This window comes from Dendrobium catenatum, unplaced genomic scaffold (assembly GCF_001605985.2).
Source record: "Dendrobium catenatum unplaced genomic scaffold, ASM160598v2 fragScaff_scaffold_737, whole genome shotgun sequence".
Classification (NCBI taxonomy): Eukaryota; Viridiplantae; Streptophyta; class Magnoliopsida; order Asparagales; family Orchidaceae; genus Dendrobium; species Dendrobium catenatum.
In genome coordinates, this window is record NW_021319199.1 from 101445 (window position 1) to 116165 (window position 14721).

General features: G+C 30.5%; 2 protein-coding genes across 4 annotated transcripts in view; one reads left to right on the forward strand and one right to left on the reverse strand.

The window, feature by feature from the left end:
- The first annotated feature begins 327 nt into the window (after positions 1 to 327).
- Positions 328 to 4191, forward strand: LOC110093896 (protein REVEILLE 1-like). 3 transcript variants are annotated; one of them, XM_028696355.1, is made up of 7 exons: positions 331 to 473; positions 1523 to 1553; positions 2026 to 2136; positions 2250 to 2361; positions 2471 to 2532; positions 2687 to 3094; positions 3189 to 4191. In XM_028696355.1, exons 2-7 carry the CDS (start codon positions 1536 to 1538, stop codon positions 3732 to 3734), a joined length of 1257 nt encoding a protein of 418 aa, XP_028552188.1. In that variant the 5' UTR covers positions 331 to 473; positions 1523 to 1535; the 3' UTR covers positions 3735 to 4191. The 3 variants fall into 3 exon arrangements, with proteins under 3 accessions (XP_028552189.1, XP_028552188.1, XP_028552190.1); XM_028696356.1 differs by lacking the exon at positions 1523 to 1553 and having other exon boundaries at positions 328 to 473; XM_028696357.1 differs by lacking the exon at positions 1523 to 1553 and having other exon boundaries at positions 337 to 473; positions 2016 to 2136.
- Positions 4192 to 10217: 6026 nt separating this feature from the next.
- LOC110093897 (autophagy protein 5) overlaps positions 10218 to 14721 on the reverse strand; it is a 40059-nt gene continuing 35555 nt past the window's right edge. The window contains exon 8 of the mRNA XM_020818935.2: positions 10218 to 10710. Coding sequence (XP_020674594.1) covers positions 10385 to 10710 — 326 coding nt within the window. The 3' untranslated portion in view covers positions 10218 to 10384. The remainder of the gene's footprint in view (positions 10711 to 14721) is intronic.

Consider the following 14721-nt stretch of genomic DNA (forward strand, 5'->3'; position numbering starts at 1 on the left):
TCTATTTAAATATTTTTAAGTAAAATGTATTTGTAGCATTTTTTATATAATTGTAAAAGTAGAAGTAAATATTTGATGATTGATTTACTAATTATTTATTTTAATAGAGAGGAAAGGGAGAAGTGGAGAAGGACTGGCATTGACACGTGGGCGGGGCCGGGTCTGGGAAGTTTGAGCCACAAGAAACGAGCGGTTTCTGGAATTTCCGAGCCAAAATAAATGAAATAAAAAAAAATACAAAAGTGAAGCTGACGTGGCGGAACTCGCTTGCCTTTTTCTCCCACTGCGCCTTTTTCTTCTTCAGCCTGTCCCACCCTCTTTTTGTTTTTCGACAAGAAGTGAGAACTCTCTCTCTCTCTCTCTCTCTCTCTCTCTCAATCGAATTCACTTCGCCGGAGGTTTTTCGGCAAACTAGAGAAGGCCTATCGGCGGCGAGAAGACCTTGTTCCAGCGTTCTCCGGTGGAACAGCTAGGTAGAGCGCTGATTGTTATTTTTCTATTTGTTGGGATTATGTAGATCGGTAGTTTTTTTTTGCAACTGTGATTCGGTTCTGTTCTTGGGATTCATGGCAGAATTTTGGTTTCTGTTGATTATCGGCTGATTTCAGTGTTGAATCTCTGGGGTGCGCTGATTTTTTTGGATTTTTGTTTGCAAGACTGGGATTTTTTTTTGTTTTAATTGATGGTGGTGGGGCATAAGGCTACTCAATCCGTATGGGGCTTTTGGATTGGGGGGGTTCTTGTATTCTTACAATTACAGATCCGTATTTGACTTATTTTGAGAGGGGTTTTAGCAGTTATAGATCCATTTTTTGACATACTTTGAAAAGGGGTTTGATCTCCTGTTTATTTAGGTTGAGTTATTGGTATGAAACTTGCTTAATTTTCGGTCATCCGATGTATTATGCATGTTTTAGGACTTGCTAAGAAATCTATCGAGGGAATTTCTTTGTAAATGTTTATCTGTCGATGAAGTTGTTGGATTGTGCTTTACGTCCGTGTTGTATGTTGCTCTTAGCACTTGAATTGTTTTATGCCGTTCTTAGCACTTGAATTGAGGTATTGATTCAGCTTCAAACGAAAGCTTACTGAAATGGTTCTTTTACTCTTGTAATTTGGCTTTATGTAATTAATCTCACTGTTTTGACGTTCTAAATATACTATTTGTTTAGTTGATGTAATATGATTAGAAACTTTGCTGGAAATATACAAGAAGAGGAAGCCTTCTGTGTAGAATTTTGTGAGTTTGTAGAGTGAAGTGATAACGCTGAGTAGCATCTTCCATTTCCTTACTTCTGTTCTTCTATTGGAGTTCAATAGTAGATCAACAAAATTATTACCCTATTTTGTAGGAATTTACTAAATATTGATATGATCAACAATTTTCCAAGTCGTTAAACGTATTTAATTTTAAATTTTGGTATATATAATGCCTAATTTTTCATATCAAATCGAGAGCATACATATGGCTACCAGGTGTCATGATTAGAACTGACAAGTTACAGAATTCACTCTTTTTCAGCATCCAAGTTTCCATGGCACCATCTTGGCTGGTGACGACTATTTCTTGGCGTTCGCAAAGACAGTCCGCTTCCTATTAATTCTAAGAACAGAGATTCTTCCTTGCAGAAATGATGAAAAAAAAAAATTTATGTTACAAATGATAGTAGGCAAATTTTAGGCTGTCATACAGTAATTATTGTTATTGAACAGAATCTGTCTAAATAACTTGTGTTTTTAACTCCTTTCTAAGAATGGTATTGCTTGTATTTATATGCGCAATTCAGGTTTTCTGTTGCTGAACAAGGCAATAAGCCGTATATATATGCCAAGAGGAGCTACTCTATATATATTTTTAAGTTAAATCTCAATTAGGCAGTATTATGTGGAATATTATTTAGGCCAAATGTCCTTTTTTTGTTTCTTAAGTTGGCTAATAGCATGTATGTCACAAGTTATTAGGTTTCTGTACGTCATGTTATTTAAAGATCTGATTTTTATGTAATTGATGTTAGGATTACACAGTACTGTTTATTCCTCTCCAAGAGAATGTGTGTGGACGGAGAAGCCTCATCTGCAAATTGTCTCCACCCGATGGCAGAAGCTGATTCATCAATTTCTGAACATGCTATCAAGGTATCTTCCTAGCATCCACATGGCATGTGCCTTGCAATGTTTGTTTGATTCCCTGTAGTTTGCTTACATTCTTGTCTACTCTATCAACACTCCCAATCTTTCATTACAAGCAGGTAAGGAAACCTTACATAATAACGAAACAACGAGAAAGATGGACTGCTGAAGAGCACAATAAATTTCTGGAAGCACTGAAACTTCATGGCCGAGCCTGGCGAAGAATAGAAGGTGACTTGCGTCACCTTATAAGCGTCTCTCTTTAACTACCATGACACCTTTGAAAGCTTTCTGGGATATCAAGCTTTCCTCTGTTCCTCACCATGAATCATTTTTGCAGAGCATATAGGATCGAAGACTACTGTTCAGATTCGAAGCCATGCACAGAAGTTTTTTTCCAAGGTCTACTGCTTTTAAATCTCAGTAAATGGTTCCTCTTATAATCTCTAAATCATACATGTAAATGAGTACCATGGGATTATGGGGACTATTTCCTTGTGATTGTAACAAAAGTTTTCTGAACTTTTTTTGCATTTCTCTACCGTTCATAATGTAGGTGACACGGGAGTCATCAAGCAATAATCCAAGCACTGTCAAAGCTATGGAGATACCTCCTCCACGACCCAAAAGGAAACCAAATCATCCATACCCCCGTAAATTGGGTCATCTATCCATCATGAAAGGCCCTCTTATAGATGCACAGCTGTGGCCTTCCATAGCAAATCAATCAGTTTCCGAGCAGGAGAGTAAATCGCCGACATCGGTGTTGTCTGCATTTGGATCTGATACAAGTGGAACAACTGCTGCTGACACCCTAAAGCCTTGTATGTCACCAGTTTCATCTGTTGATAAGACAGTCTCGGTAGAGGAAATATTGGTTGAACAAATTACCTCAGCTGAATACAAATGTAATAAATCATCGGATACCTCTCCTTCCTTGACCCTGCAAGATATATCTCCTATGGTATTTTCTTTCACTCAAGGTTTTAATAAATCCCCTTGATATTATCATTGATGGACAACAAATGATAAAATGGTTATTATATCCTTGTTTTCAGGAATTAGACTTAAGCATTCAAGATTGTTTTGCTGCTAAAGAGGCTCCAGTTACAGGACAGAACATAACATGTCTTAGATTGTTTGGAAGGACCGTTGTAGTAGCTGGCTTGCAGCAGCAGCCTTCGAGTAAGAAGAATCAGTCGGAATATCAGGAACCTAATATGGTTTCATTTCCTTCTTTGTGGAACTTGTATGGAGTTATGCCGTTCCACTCTTCAGGAGCTCTGAATCCATCAGATCAAAGTCCAATGCCTTCCAAAGATGAGAGCTTTTTACATAACGAAAGTTCTCAAACTGATTCCAGCACTACCTCTGATAGCAATTCTGAGGCAGCTGAGATTGGTATTCAAATGAAGAAATTTCCTCCAGCACCAGTGCTGAAGCCAAGCAAGAACTCAGCTTTCAGCAGTTTGATTCCATATTCTGCAAACTCTAACAGAGGCTTTGTGCCTTACAAAAGATGTGTAGTTGAGAAGGAACGGCCGCGCACACCTGTGGCCAACATCGAAGGAAGTAGCTATTGGGAAAAGCTTGGGTGTCAGTAGAGGATACAGAATCTCTCAACTGTTATCAATTTGTTTGTTGAGGTGATTAGAGATGATTCTGCCCACTCTGTTTTATCTTCTTCTCTCGTTTTATTTCAGTTGTAGATTTGATGGCTGCAGCTGTTTCATCTGTTGTTGTTGTTGATGATGATGATGATGATGATGATGAGTGGAAGGTCAGCTGCAGTGTGGACACAGATTCTCCAGCTCCTCTTGTTGAATATTAGATTAAACTTACTTGAATTTTTGAATAATTGCGGTGTATTAAGTTATTTATTAACGCTAATATCACACTTCTCTTTTCCCGTGGTGCTGCATAATGTGTAAAATTCGTGAGATGTCTTACTAACTTCATGTCTTCATGGTTTTAATTTTACGTATTGTTGTAAACTGTAATGAGGAATAATCTCTTCTCTCTTTTTATTCATAACTTTTGCTCGTTTCAGGTTGGCATTTTTCCATTGTCTTTGCTGTGAGATTTGAAATTATTTAATTTTTGTTCTGTTTTCAGGAAATATGCACATATTTTGGTGTAGCAATACAAGTTGAGTCGAGCTCGAGTTAGGTTAACTTGAGTTCGACTAGTGGGCAAAATACCAAGGTTGAACATGAGTCGGGCTCAAAAGACGAGCTCGAGCTCGACTCGTGTCAGTAAAACGAGGCTTACGAGCTGCTCGGGAGCCTTCCGCAGTGCTTTGCCAATCCGCCTTCTTTGGTCGCATGCCCGTGGTTTGCACTTGCGGACGTCGCCTGTGCTTTGCCTGCGCTTTCGAGCTCCGCCCCACTTTCGGGCTTTGCCTACACCTTCCGCTTTAATCGAGCTGAGCATCACCTGAGCTCAAACTCAAGCAAAGCAGCTTGATAAGTTAAAAAGTTTAATCAAATTTCTGACTTTAAAGTAATAGAGTAAAATTATTATTTTTGGCTTTATTTTGTTGATGATTATTTAAAATAATTTTATATTAATTTCTTCATAATTTGGCCTTAATCACTCTCTCACAAACATTCTCTTTCCCTATATCTTAATAAAATGTTTTTAGATTTTTTTATCTCTATATGTAACGATAAATAATCTAATTTTACTTTATTATCTCAAAAATAAAATATTTTTTTTTTTTTCAAAAGAAGTACAGATTCACTGAAGTTTAACATTTTCTTAAAAAATAAATCAAAATTTTTATGAAAATTTAAATAATAAATTTTTTAATAAAAATTAACTATGTAATAAATAAATTTTTTTATCAAAAGGAATGCTAATGTTTTTAAAAAATATATATTTTTCAATGATTATGAAAGCTTTCAAAATAACTACTTTATTTTTTTTTATCATAATATATTTTCTTTTTTTAAAATTTAGAATAATTTTTCAAACCTTTTCGTCTTTCATTTCATACGCTCTCTTTTTCTCTCTATGAATGAAATAGCTTTTTTACTTAAAAAATATTTATACTAAAATATCATTTTAAAAAATAGTAATAAATTAAAACTTTTAATTTCAAAAAATTATTTTCGAAAATAGTAAAAAAAGCAAGCTTTTATGTTTTCTACTAATTTTAATATTATATTCGCTTAATCTATAGGCCTCTCTCTCTCTCTCGACTTCTCTCTGTCAATATATATTTATTTGTAGGATAATTAAATTTTCTTTTTTTAATAGTATATATTTGATGGAGATTTAATTTTAAAAAATAAATTGATACATATCAGCAAGCAGTAAATTATACTAATTCTAAATTTTCAATTAAAATTTATGAATAATTTTATCAAAAAATATTTTTAAAAGAAAAAGAAAGTTCATGTATAGTAGGGGTGCAAATGAACCGAGCGTTCGACGAGCTGCTCGTGACTCGGCTCGATAATGGCTCGTTCTTTTTTTTTTGATAATGTAAACAAATGAGTTTGAACACACTTGATAAATACTCGATAACTAAATGAACGAGCTTGAACAACAAGTTCTTCGGTTCAAATATGTTCACGAAGAGTATCGCTTAGAACTCGATTAGAGCTCAACTAAGAAGCTCGAGTAGAGCTCAATTAGAGTTAAAAAAAATAATATTTAGCCTACTAATTTTATAATTTATTTTTAATAATTTAACATTTTAAGATTTATCAGTTTTTATTTTTTATTTTTACTAATCTAAGTAATTAGAAATATTCTATTAAATCTTTTATTAAAATTTCCTCTCCATTATATCTTTTATTTTATTATATCTTTTATTCTCCTGCCTCAATTCTCGCCATCTCTCTCTCTCTCTCTCTCTCTATTTCACAATTCTTAAAGGCCAAATTTTGAGAAGGAGCAGGTTTCTTTCCCCATTTATTGGAAGCAGCGTGTTAGGAAAAGAATTTGAAAACAAGCCAATACGCCAAAGTTTTCGGCGCATACATGGAATACGCGCTTATGAATGGCGCATTTAAAGAATGCACACAATCTTTCGGCGTATTCTTTGAATGCGCCGATTGCTTAAGCGTATTTTGTGGATTTCGCTGAATGATCCAGCGTATTGTGTGAATCCACTTCTGCCGTCTGTTTAAAATGCTTTTCCTAGTATTCAGGTCGATTTCTCAATATGATTGGGCAAAGTTTTCAGTGAAGAGCTCTCTTGGAAGGGCAACCGAGATTTCAGCCAAACTAATATCATCTAAATCTCAAATTTTTAATATATTAGATTTTTTTAAATATTTTATGAATGAAACAAAAGTAATAATCATATATCTAAAAAAATATAGTAATATCTATTTATATCCTAATTGAACTATTTAATTAAATATTAGTTTGATTATATATTAAAATGTTTAAAGTTAAATTAGATTTAAATTATTTATAATTTATTAATCCCAAAAATAATAAAGGTGGACAGAGAGTTTATTTTTTATTTAATATTTTTTTAAGAAATTAAAGTTTAAATAATGTGTTTTTGGATAAATAACATTACTTGAAATACCTTATTTTCAATGTAATAAGAACTTTGTAACAACCTCAACGTAAATGTCGTTAATGTTTGTGAAGCTTGTTCTTATTAATTTGTAAGGGTTATTTATTATTTTTTTAATAAAATTTTAATGACAATTTTATATTAATTTTTTTTTTAAAAAAAAAGAGAAATATTTTATCATATTGAAATAAAATAATAATATTTTTTTTTTACATTTTCATTAAAAATACCTTTAAATCACTTGTTATATGATCATGAAAATAATTCTTGAGAAAAAGACACATATATATATATGTAAAGCACATTTATATATTTGTTAAAATAAGAGGTTTGAATAAAATGTATTTGATATGAATTAGAGAAATTTTTATGAAAACTTGTTTGTGTGTGAAATTTCAAATATAATCAATAAATATAAATATAAATATTAAATATTTATAAATATGAAATCAAAGTAATGTTTTTCTCATAAATATCATATATAAATTTGGAATAATATAGTTAGTATTTTGTTTAGTTATTTACACAAATGTTAATAATATTAGGATACATTTTTAAAGTTATGTTAATTGTGTGAATTAGGTATTGAGAGATGAGAATAATAAGAATAAAATAAATTTGAAGCAAAGTTTATAAAAAAATATTTATAATTTAAAAGAAGATATAATTGATTTAGATTTTATTAGGTTATCATTGTGATATTTAATAATCATACAAAAAAAAATTGATTAATGATGGCTGAAGTGCTATGAACGCGTAGAAGCCAAAAAACTAATTTTTTATTAATCTTAAAGAAAATTTGGAATAGAAATAGTGCGAGAAGTATTTAACACAAGTTCATGTTAATACATACGATAATGATTGAAAGCAACATCGAAAAAAATATTATTACATGTGGCTCAGTACTATGCGCATACGTGCTTGCAGCTGGGTTAAAGTTGGACAGCATAAGAATTTTTCTGTGAACTGCTTTTGGATGATTTGCCAATCTTTGATATTTAAGAACTCCTTCTGTTTTTTATACCATCTATAATATTCAGCTATTGATATTTTTCTGATAGAAATGCATCTTGATAAGTATATATGCCAACTTTTGTAAATAATACAATGTTGCACATCAGCTATTGGATTCTCAACATTGACGACGACAGAACCATCTTTTGTTCGTGCGATTTCACCAATTCTTGTTCTCAGAATACTTATAGGTGCAAAATGACCATTATGATCCCTAAATCTTTGTCGTATAAATTTCCAACCCATATCAATCGTACGTTCACATACTTCATTAAAAAGTTTAGCAAAATATCTCATCAACCTTTGTTGAATATCATCTTTTAAGAAAAGTACTTTTTGATCTTTATCCTTAATACACTTCACTTGAATTAAAGCCTTACTACTTATATCTCTTTATTTGAATAACTTATACATATATATTTCTCCCTCATTAGCATCTAATATACTATATAAATTATTAAAAACTAAGCTCTTTTGCATCGCAAATAGCCTTCTTAGATTTCTTACGAGCATCTTTATAGCTTTCTCATTTATCAGAATTTTTATAACAAATCTTCTTATTTTTTATCTTTTCTTGCACATTTGGATTCTACCATCAACTATTTTTACTATTAGGAGCTTTTCACTTCAAAACTCCAAGCTTATCTTTTGTAATATTCTTAATATCACTAGTCACTTTTTCATACATAATATTAGCATTCTCATGCACAGATAAAATCTTACTCTAAAAAATACTTTTATTAATATTCTTTAAATGCCTCCATCTAATCCTAGAAAATCATTTTACTTTATATTTTTATTTTTTGCCCCTTTATTTTAAAGTCCAAAACTAATAATCGATATTGGGTATATAAATTTTCACTCAGAATAACTTTACAATCTTTGCAATCTAAATGATCTAATTTTCTTATAAAAAAATACAATCTGTGTTTTACTATATTCATTTTTATAAGGGCTAATATGCTCATCTTTTTTTTAAATAATGTATTAGCTATTAAAAAATTATAAGCTAAAGAAAAATCTAATATCATCTTACCACCTTCATTTGTCATTTCAAACTCATGACCATCATGAATGCTTTTAAAATCATCTACCTCTCTACCAACATGTCTATTTAAATCTCCTCCAATAAAAATTCTTTCATCAAGAGGCATATTTTGTATTAATTGTTCTAGGTCATTCCAAAATTTTAATTTTGAACTTATAGCCAAACCTGCTTGAAGAGCATAAAAACTTATAATATTAACAATCTTAGCATCAACAATAATCTTTAAAGTTATAATTCTATCTCCAATTCTGTTAATTTTTATAACATTATCCTTAAAACTCTTATCTATAATCATACTTACATCATTTCTAGTACGACTCTTACCTGAATACCATAGTTTATATCATAAACTATTAATCTCCTTAGCCTTCTCTCAAACTCATTTAATTTCCTAAATGCACAAAATATTTATCTTACTATGAAACATAATATCTATTAATTCCATTAATTTTTTTGTAAAGGAGCCTATATTCTAAATTATTATCCTAATTTTAGTTTTATGGACTAGCTTCTTTGTCCACATTCGTCCTTAATGTGGAAACCCTTGCCCATTTAACATTGTACCCGGACACTGGTGCAATAGCCCTTGCACACTTGTCGTTATATTCATGCCATACTACGCATCGCTTTCATGTGACGACCTAACATTCATATACTTTTTTAAAGAATTCATATCAAGATTATTCTTTAAGTTTAAAGCTGGTTGTTGACTAACTATCACAACCCTCCATTTTCTCATCCAAAATTTGAGACCTAACAACAAACATATTTATAAATCATTTAAAAGTACATAAATATTCCATGTAATATTTATCTAGCATTTAATATCATTGATAAAGCAACATCAATGATATCATTTTTATATATCATTATCATAATTTTATTTTGAAATTTATTCTATCATTATTTATTTTTAAAATTTTTTATTAAAATATATCATGTACACGTTCATTTATACTAGTATAATAAAATTGCACAACAAATCCTATGATGTTGAAATAGACAACACTAGAGAAAAAGAATCAAAACTCAAACTCCCTTCAACCGGTCGAGTTTGAGATTTCTATAAATTCAGAACAAACTATCAAAAGATTAATATGGGAGTAAAATTAAAATAGCAGTAGAAATAGAACTAAAACATCATCAACACTAGAGATTAAACAATAATTAGAATATATTATTGAAATAATACCATATGCTTTCTTAATCACTAAGATATTATTTCATATAAATATAAAGAAGCAATATGAAATATAAAAAAAAAATAATAATAGGATGACATCAATGGCTGAGCAATATATATATATTCTATCAGAGTCAGACTTAGGAGTTGGTTCCACTTTCAAATAATAAGAAATCAATTGATAGCAAATGAATTTTTAAGTTTAGAAAACATTTTCATTTTCTTTCTGTTATTTGAATCTGCTGCAATATAACTGACCAAAATGATACAATAATGGAAGTGCAGAGTAGCATGAATCAGGCTAAGTAAAAGACCCATGAGAATTATATCTATCCTCAACCTTACAGAAGGCTAATAAAACCAATGATAAGAAATATATTTGGTAAACCTATCTACAGAAATCAGTTTATTACAAAAGAACAAAAAGAAAATTAATCAAAAGTGTAGTAATTGTTGAGGTAAAGATGAATCAGGCAGGGTTCAAAGCTGGGACCATAAATACACAAATATGAAGAAAATGTTCAGGATTCTTCAAGTTGTTAACCATCCAGAAGAAAGGAATGTCCAGGTCCACTTCGATACCCTGAATTCGAATTAATTTGATTTCATTTACCTTCTTGGGTGATTGTGATTTCGTGCTGACAAAATCTGTGGCAGTAGCTTCTGTATTCTCAATGCCATCATCAATTTCATAGTCTCCTCTTGGTACTAGGACATGATCAAATGCGGAGGCTTCATCATCAAAAAATTCAGGTAGGAGAGTTCTCATGGCACTCCTAAATGTGATATAGTGGCCTGTAAAATTACACAATTATAACCATTAGAAAGTTTAAGGGAGGCTATATGAAGGGGAAGAGAAGGTTTGCGGCTAAAAGGTGAGAAGGATAATGTTTTTTCTCTAAAAAATTGAGGATTTTTGGCATTTTAAATTTATTATAATATAAAAAGTGTTGAGAGATCTAGAAGTTCAATTGAAAACATGATAAGAGACAAACTCCTACAATGATACGCCTCGTTTATCTTTCAAATCAAATCATTTATCAAACAAAACTTAATTTACAAGATATGTATATGTTAAAAATTAGAAAGTGTATGGTTGTCGGTGGCAAAAAATTAAAAAGTGTATGATTGCCGGTGGCAAAGAAAGTGAACATTGAGATTCGCATTACGCATTTTATAATACATTTTTTTTCTTCTTTGTTTCATGGCTATGATGCTACTAAAAAAAAGTGAAGCATTTACGCATGTGAAAATATTAGAGTAGCTTTAGTGGCGGATAAAATTAGAGAGTCACTTTAGATGATTTGGTCACATAAAACGTCTGTTAGGAGAGTAGAGGTATAAAATTAGGCCTATATTAATAAAGGTAGAGGTGGACTTAAAAAGATCTAAATAGATAGTATAAAATATGAACTTTTTTGTATTAGATTTAAATGAGAATTTGAGTCATAATAGAACACAATGAGAAAAAGAATTCAGGTAGTTGATCCCACGTAGGGGATAAAAGCTGCTTGTTTGTTGTTTCATGGCTATGATGTTTCTTGTTTGAAATGATGTTATTTTATTTACTAATTAAAATGCATGTGCCTTAAAAGCACATTCTTAATATTCTATTTTGTGAGCTGAAATAAATTTCAATTTGTCCACCTCACTAATTAAAATGCATGTGCCTTAAAAGCACATTGTTAATATTCTATTTTAAAATTTAAATTTTATAATAATTTAAATGTTATATTAAATTATTCTTTCAAGATTCACTATAATTGAAAGAAATCATATTTGAAATTTATTTATTCATTTAAAATTAATTTCATTGGTTTGAATTAAATTTCTATTTACAATTCTTAATAAATTTTTGAATGTGATATTCTCCCAATTTTTTTTTAATGCAAGATAAATTGAGAAAAAATTAAATATTAAAATACTATTGTATGCATTTAAATTCTTTTACAATAAAATTATAAATAATGGAAATATATAAAAGTATTTAAAATGTTATTATGAGTTGTATATCACATTGATATTAAATTCAAAGTGTAAACAAAATTATAAATTGTTTAGAATGCAACAACAACAACATCAAGCCTTTATCCCACTTCATGGGGTCGGCTACATGAATCCTTTTTCTCCGTTGTGTCCTCTTAAGAGTCAAATTCTCATTTAAATCTAATAAAGAATGTCATTTCTAATATTTTATAACCAAGACTTTTAGGTCTAACTCTACCTATCTTAAGATAGGTCAAATCTAATACATCTACTCTACTAATAGTGTCATCGGAAGGCAGACGTTTTACATGACCAATCATCTAAGGCGACTCTCTCTAATCTTATCTATCACTAGAACTACTCCAACATTTTCCCGAATATGTTCATTTCGTATCCTATCTCTAAGAACAAGTCGTCCACTCATCCACCTGAGCATCCTCATCTCAGCAACACTTAACTTAATATTACGCTTCTCTTTTAATAGCTAATATTTTGCGTCATAAAACATTGCAGGTCTCACCACCCTCTTATAAAATTTTCCCTTAAGATTAAGTGGTACTTTTTTATCACACAACAAACCCGAAGCATTCCTCCACTTCAAACATCCAACTTGAATTCTACTAATAATATCCCCATCTATTTCGCCATCACTCTAAACAATAGACCCAAGATATCTAAAATGAATACACTTATTAATGACTTGATCGCTCAAAGTCAACTCCCCACTAGATCTATTACTACTAAAATTACACTCAATGTACTCGATTTTAGATCTACTCAGACGAAAACCATTAGACTCTATGATTGACCTCCATAATTCGTATTTACCTTCAACTCCCTCTATAGTCTTATCAACAAGAAGATCATCAACAAAAAGCATGTACTAAGATACATCCTCTTGCAAATGTCTAGTTAGAACATCCATGACTAAAGCAAAAATATAAGAGCTTAAGCTGATCCTTCATGTCATGATTATTCACAAGATAAGGGTTTAAAGCATACACCAAGGTACATCCTCTTGCAAACCCCCACACATCTCGCTGTATTTAGGCCATACAGCGTGTTACTTCCATAAAACGCCCTAGCATTAACACAATGTATTAAATGATTCATGTCATGATTATTCGACAAATTTTACACTGATTGTTGACTACCTAACGCAACCCTCCATTTTTCTCATCTAGGACTTGGGACCTGGCAATGACAGTGTTTATAAATTGTTTATATATATAATTTTGAAGATAAAATTATTTATTTTTTGTTGCAAAATAGTTAAAAATAAAAAGAATGCTTGTAACATGTTATAGAAATTAGGATAAATAAAATGATTATAAAAATATATAATGAAAAGAAAATAAGATATAGAGGAGTTTTTAGACCTAATGGCTTGGCTTATCATTACAAAACAATCTCACGAGTATATAAAAGCTTTACATAGATTTTTAGATATAATACAGCGCTTAATAAAAAGTTATAGTTAAATTATTCAAGGGTCACTATTCAAAATTGAGCTCTCTAGGTATTCCAATGACTCTAAACATACATTAGAAACTAATAACACATTCAAAAAAATAATATTATGCTTAAATTCTACTTAAAATTAAAAGATAAGAATTGAATTTTGACGGATTCTTATAAATATTTGGCATTATTTTCCAAAATGGAAAATATTATGATTATAAATCAATCAAATCACATCTATTTTTTAATAGTAGTAAATATATATTTTATTATAATATAAAGTTTATATTATATTATGTCCTTAAAACTTGTTATAATTAAACAAATGCTCCTATTTTAAATTACATTGCTTTATTCTTTAGAAATTATTTTTATTGGATTTGATTAAATTTCTACTTATAAAATTGAAGGAATTTTAAATTTAATACTATCCATTCTTTTAAAATAATACAAATTAAATAAGTTTTAAACATTTAAAATAGTGATATATACATTGAAATGTTTTAGAATAAAATTAAAAATGATAGAAATACATAAAACTGTTTATGATTTATTATTAGTTATATATCATTTGATACAACAACAACAACAACATCAAGCCTTTATCCCACTACGTGGGGTCGGCTACATGAATCTTTTTCTCCATTGTGTCATATTAAAAGTCAAATTCTCGTTTAAATCTAATAAAGAAAGGTCATTCCTAATATTTTCTAACCAAGTCTTTTTAGGTCTACCCCTACCTTTCTTAACATAAGTCAAATCTAATACATATAATCTCCTAACCGGGTCATCGCAAGGCCGCCCTTTTATGTGACCAAACCATCTAAGGCGACTCTCTCTAATCTTATCTTCTACTGGAGCTACTCCAACCTTTTCACGTATATGCTCATTTCGTATCCTATCTCCAAGGGTAAAGCCACTCATCCACCTGAGCATCCTCATCTCTGCCACACTTAACTTAGTATTATGCTTCTCTTTTAATGGCCAACATTCGGCACCATAAAGCATTGCAGGCCTCACACCCTTTTGAAATAAACAAAAATCCAAAAATTAAAAAAAATAAAAATAAAACTCATATTTAGGATTTATTTTTTAAAATACTAATTCACCCCCCCCCCCTCTTGATGCATCTCGTTCTTTCAATTGGTATCAGAGCAGGGTCTCAAAATAGTGTTTTAGGAAAACTTACGAAAATTGATCATGGCATATTTTGGTAACCGTAACACTTCAGAGAGTTATTTCATAACTCTTCCATTATTATTTGACAACATACTATTTCATTTTTGGAAAATTTGAATGTCTACATTTTTATAATCTATAGATTACCACATGTGGATGTTGGTATAAGAAGGTTACACT

Bases quoted from the DNA above. Each gene is read 5' to 3' on its own strand.
- LOC110093896 (XM_028696355.1), top strand. The intron at 2,137-2,249 runs GTATCTTCCTAG...CATTACAAGCAG, and splicing joins TTTCTGAACATGCTATCAAG to GTAAGGAAACCTTACATAAT. The intron at 2,362-2,470 runs GTGACTTGCGTC...TCATTTTTGCAG, and splicing joins AGCCTGGCGAAGAATAGAAG to AGCATATAGGATCGAAGACT.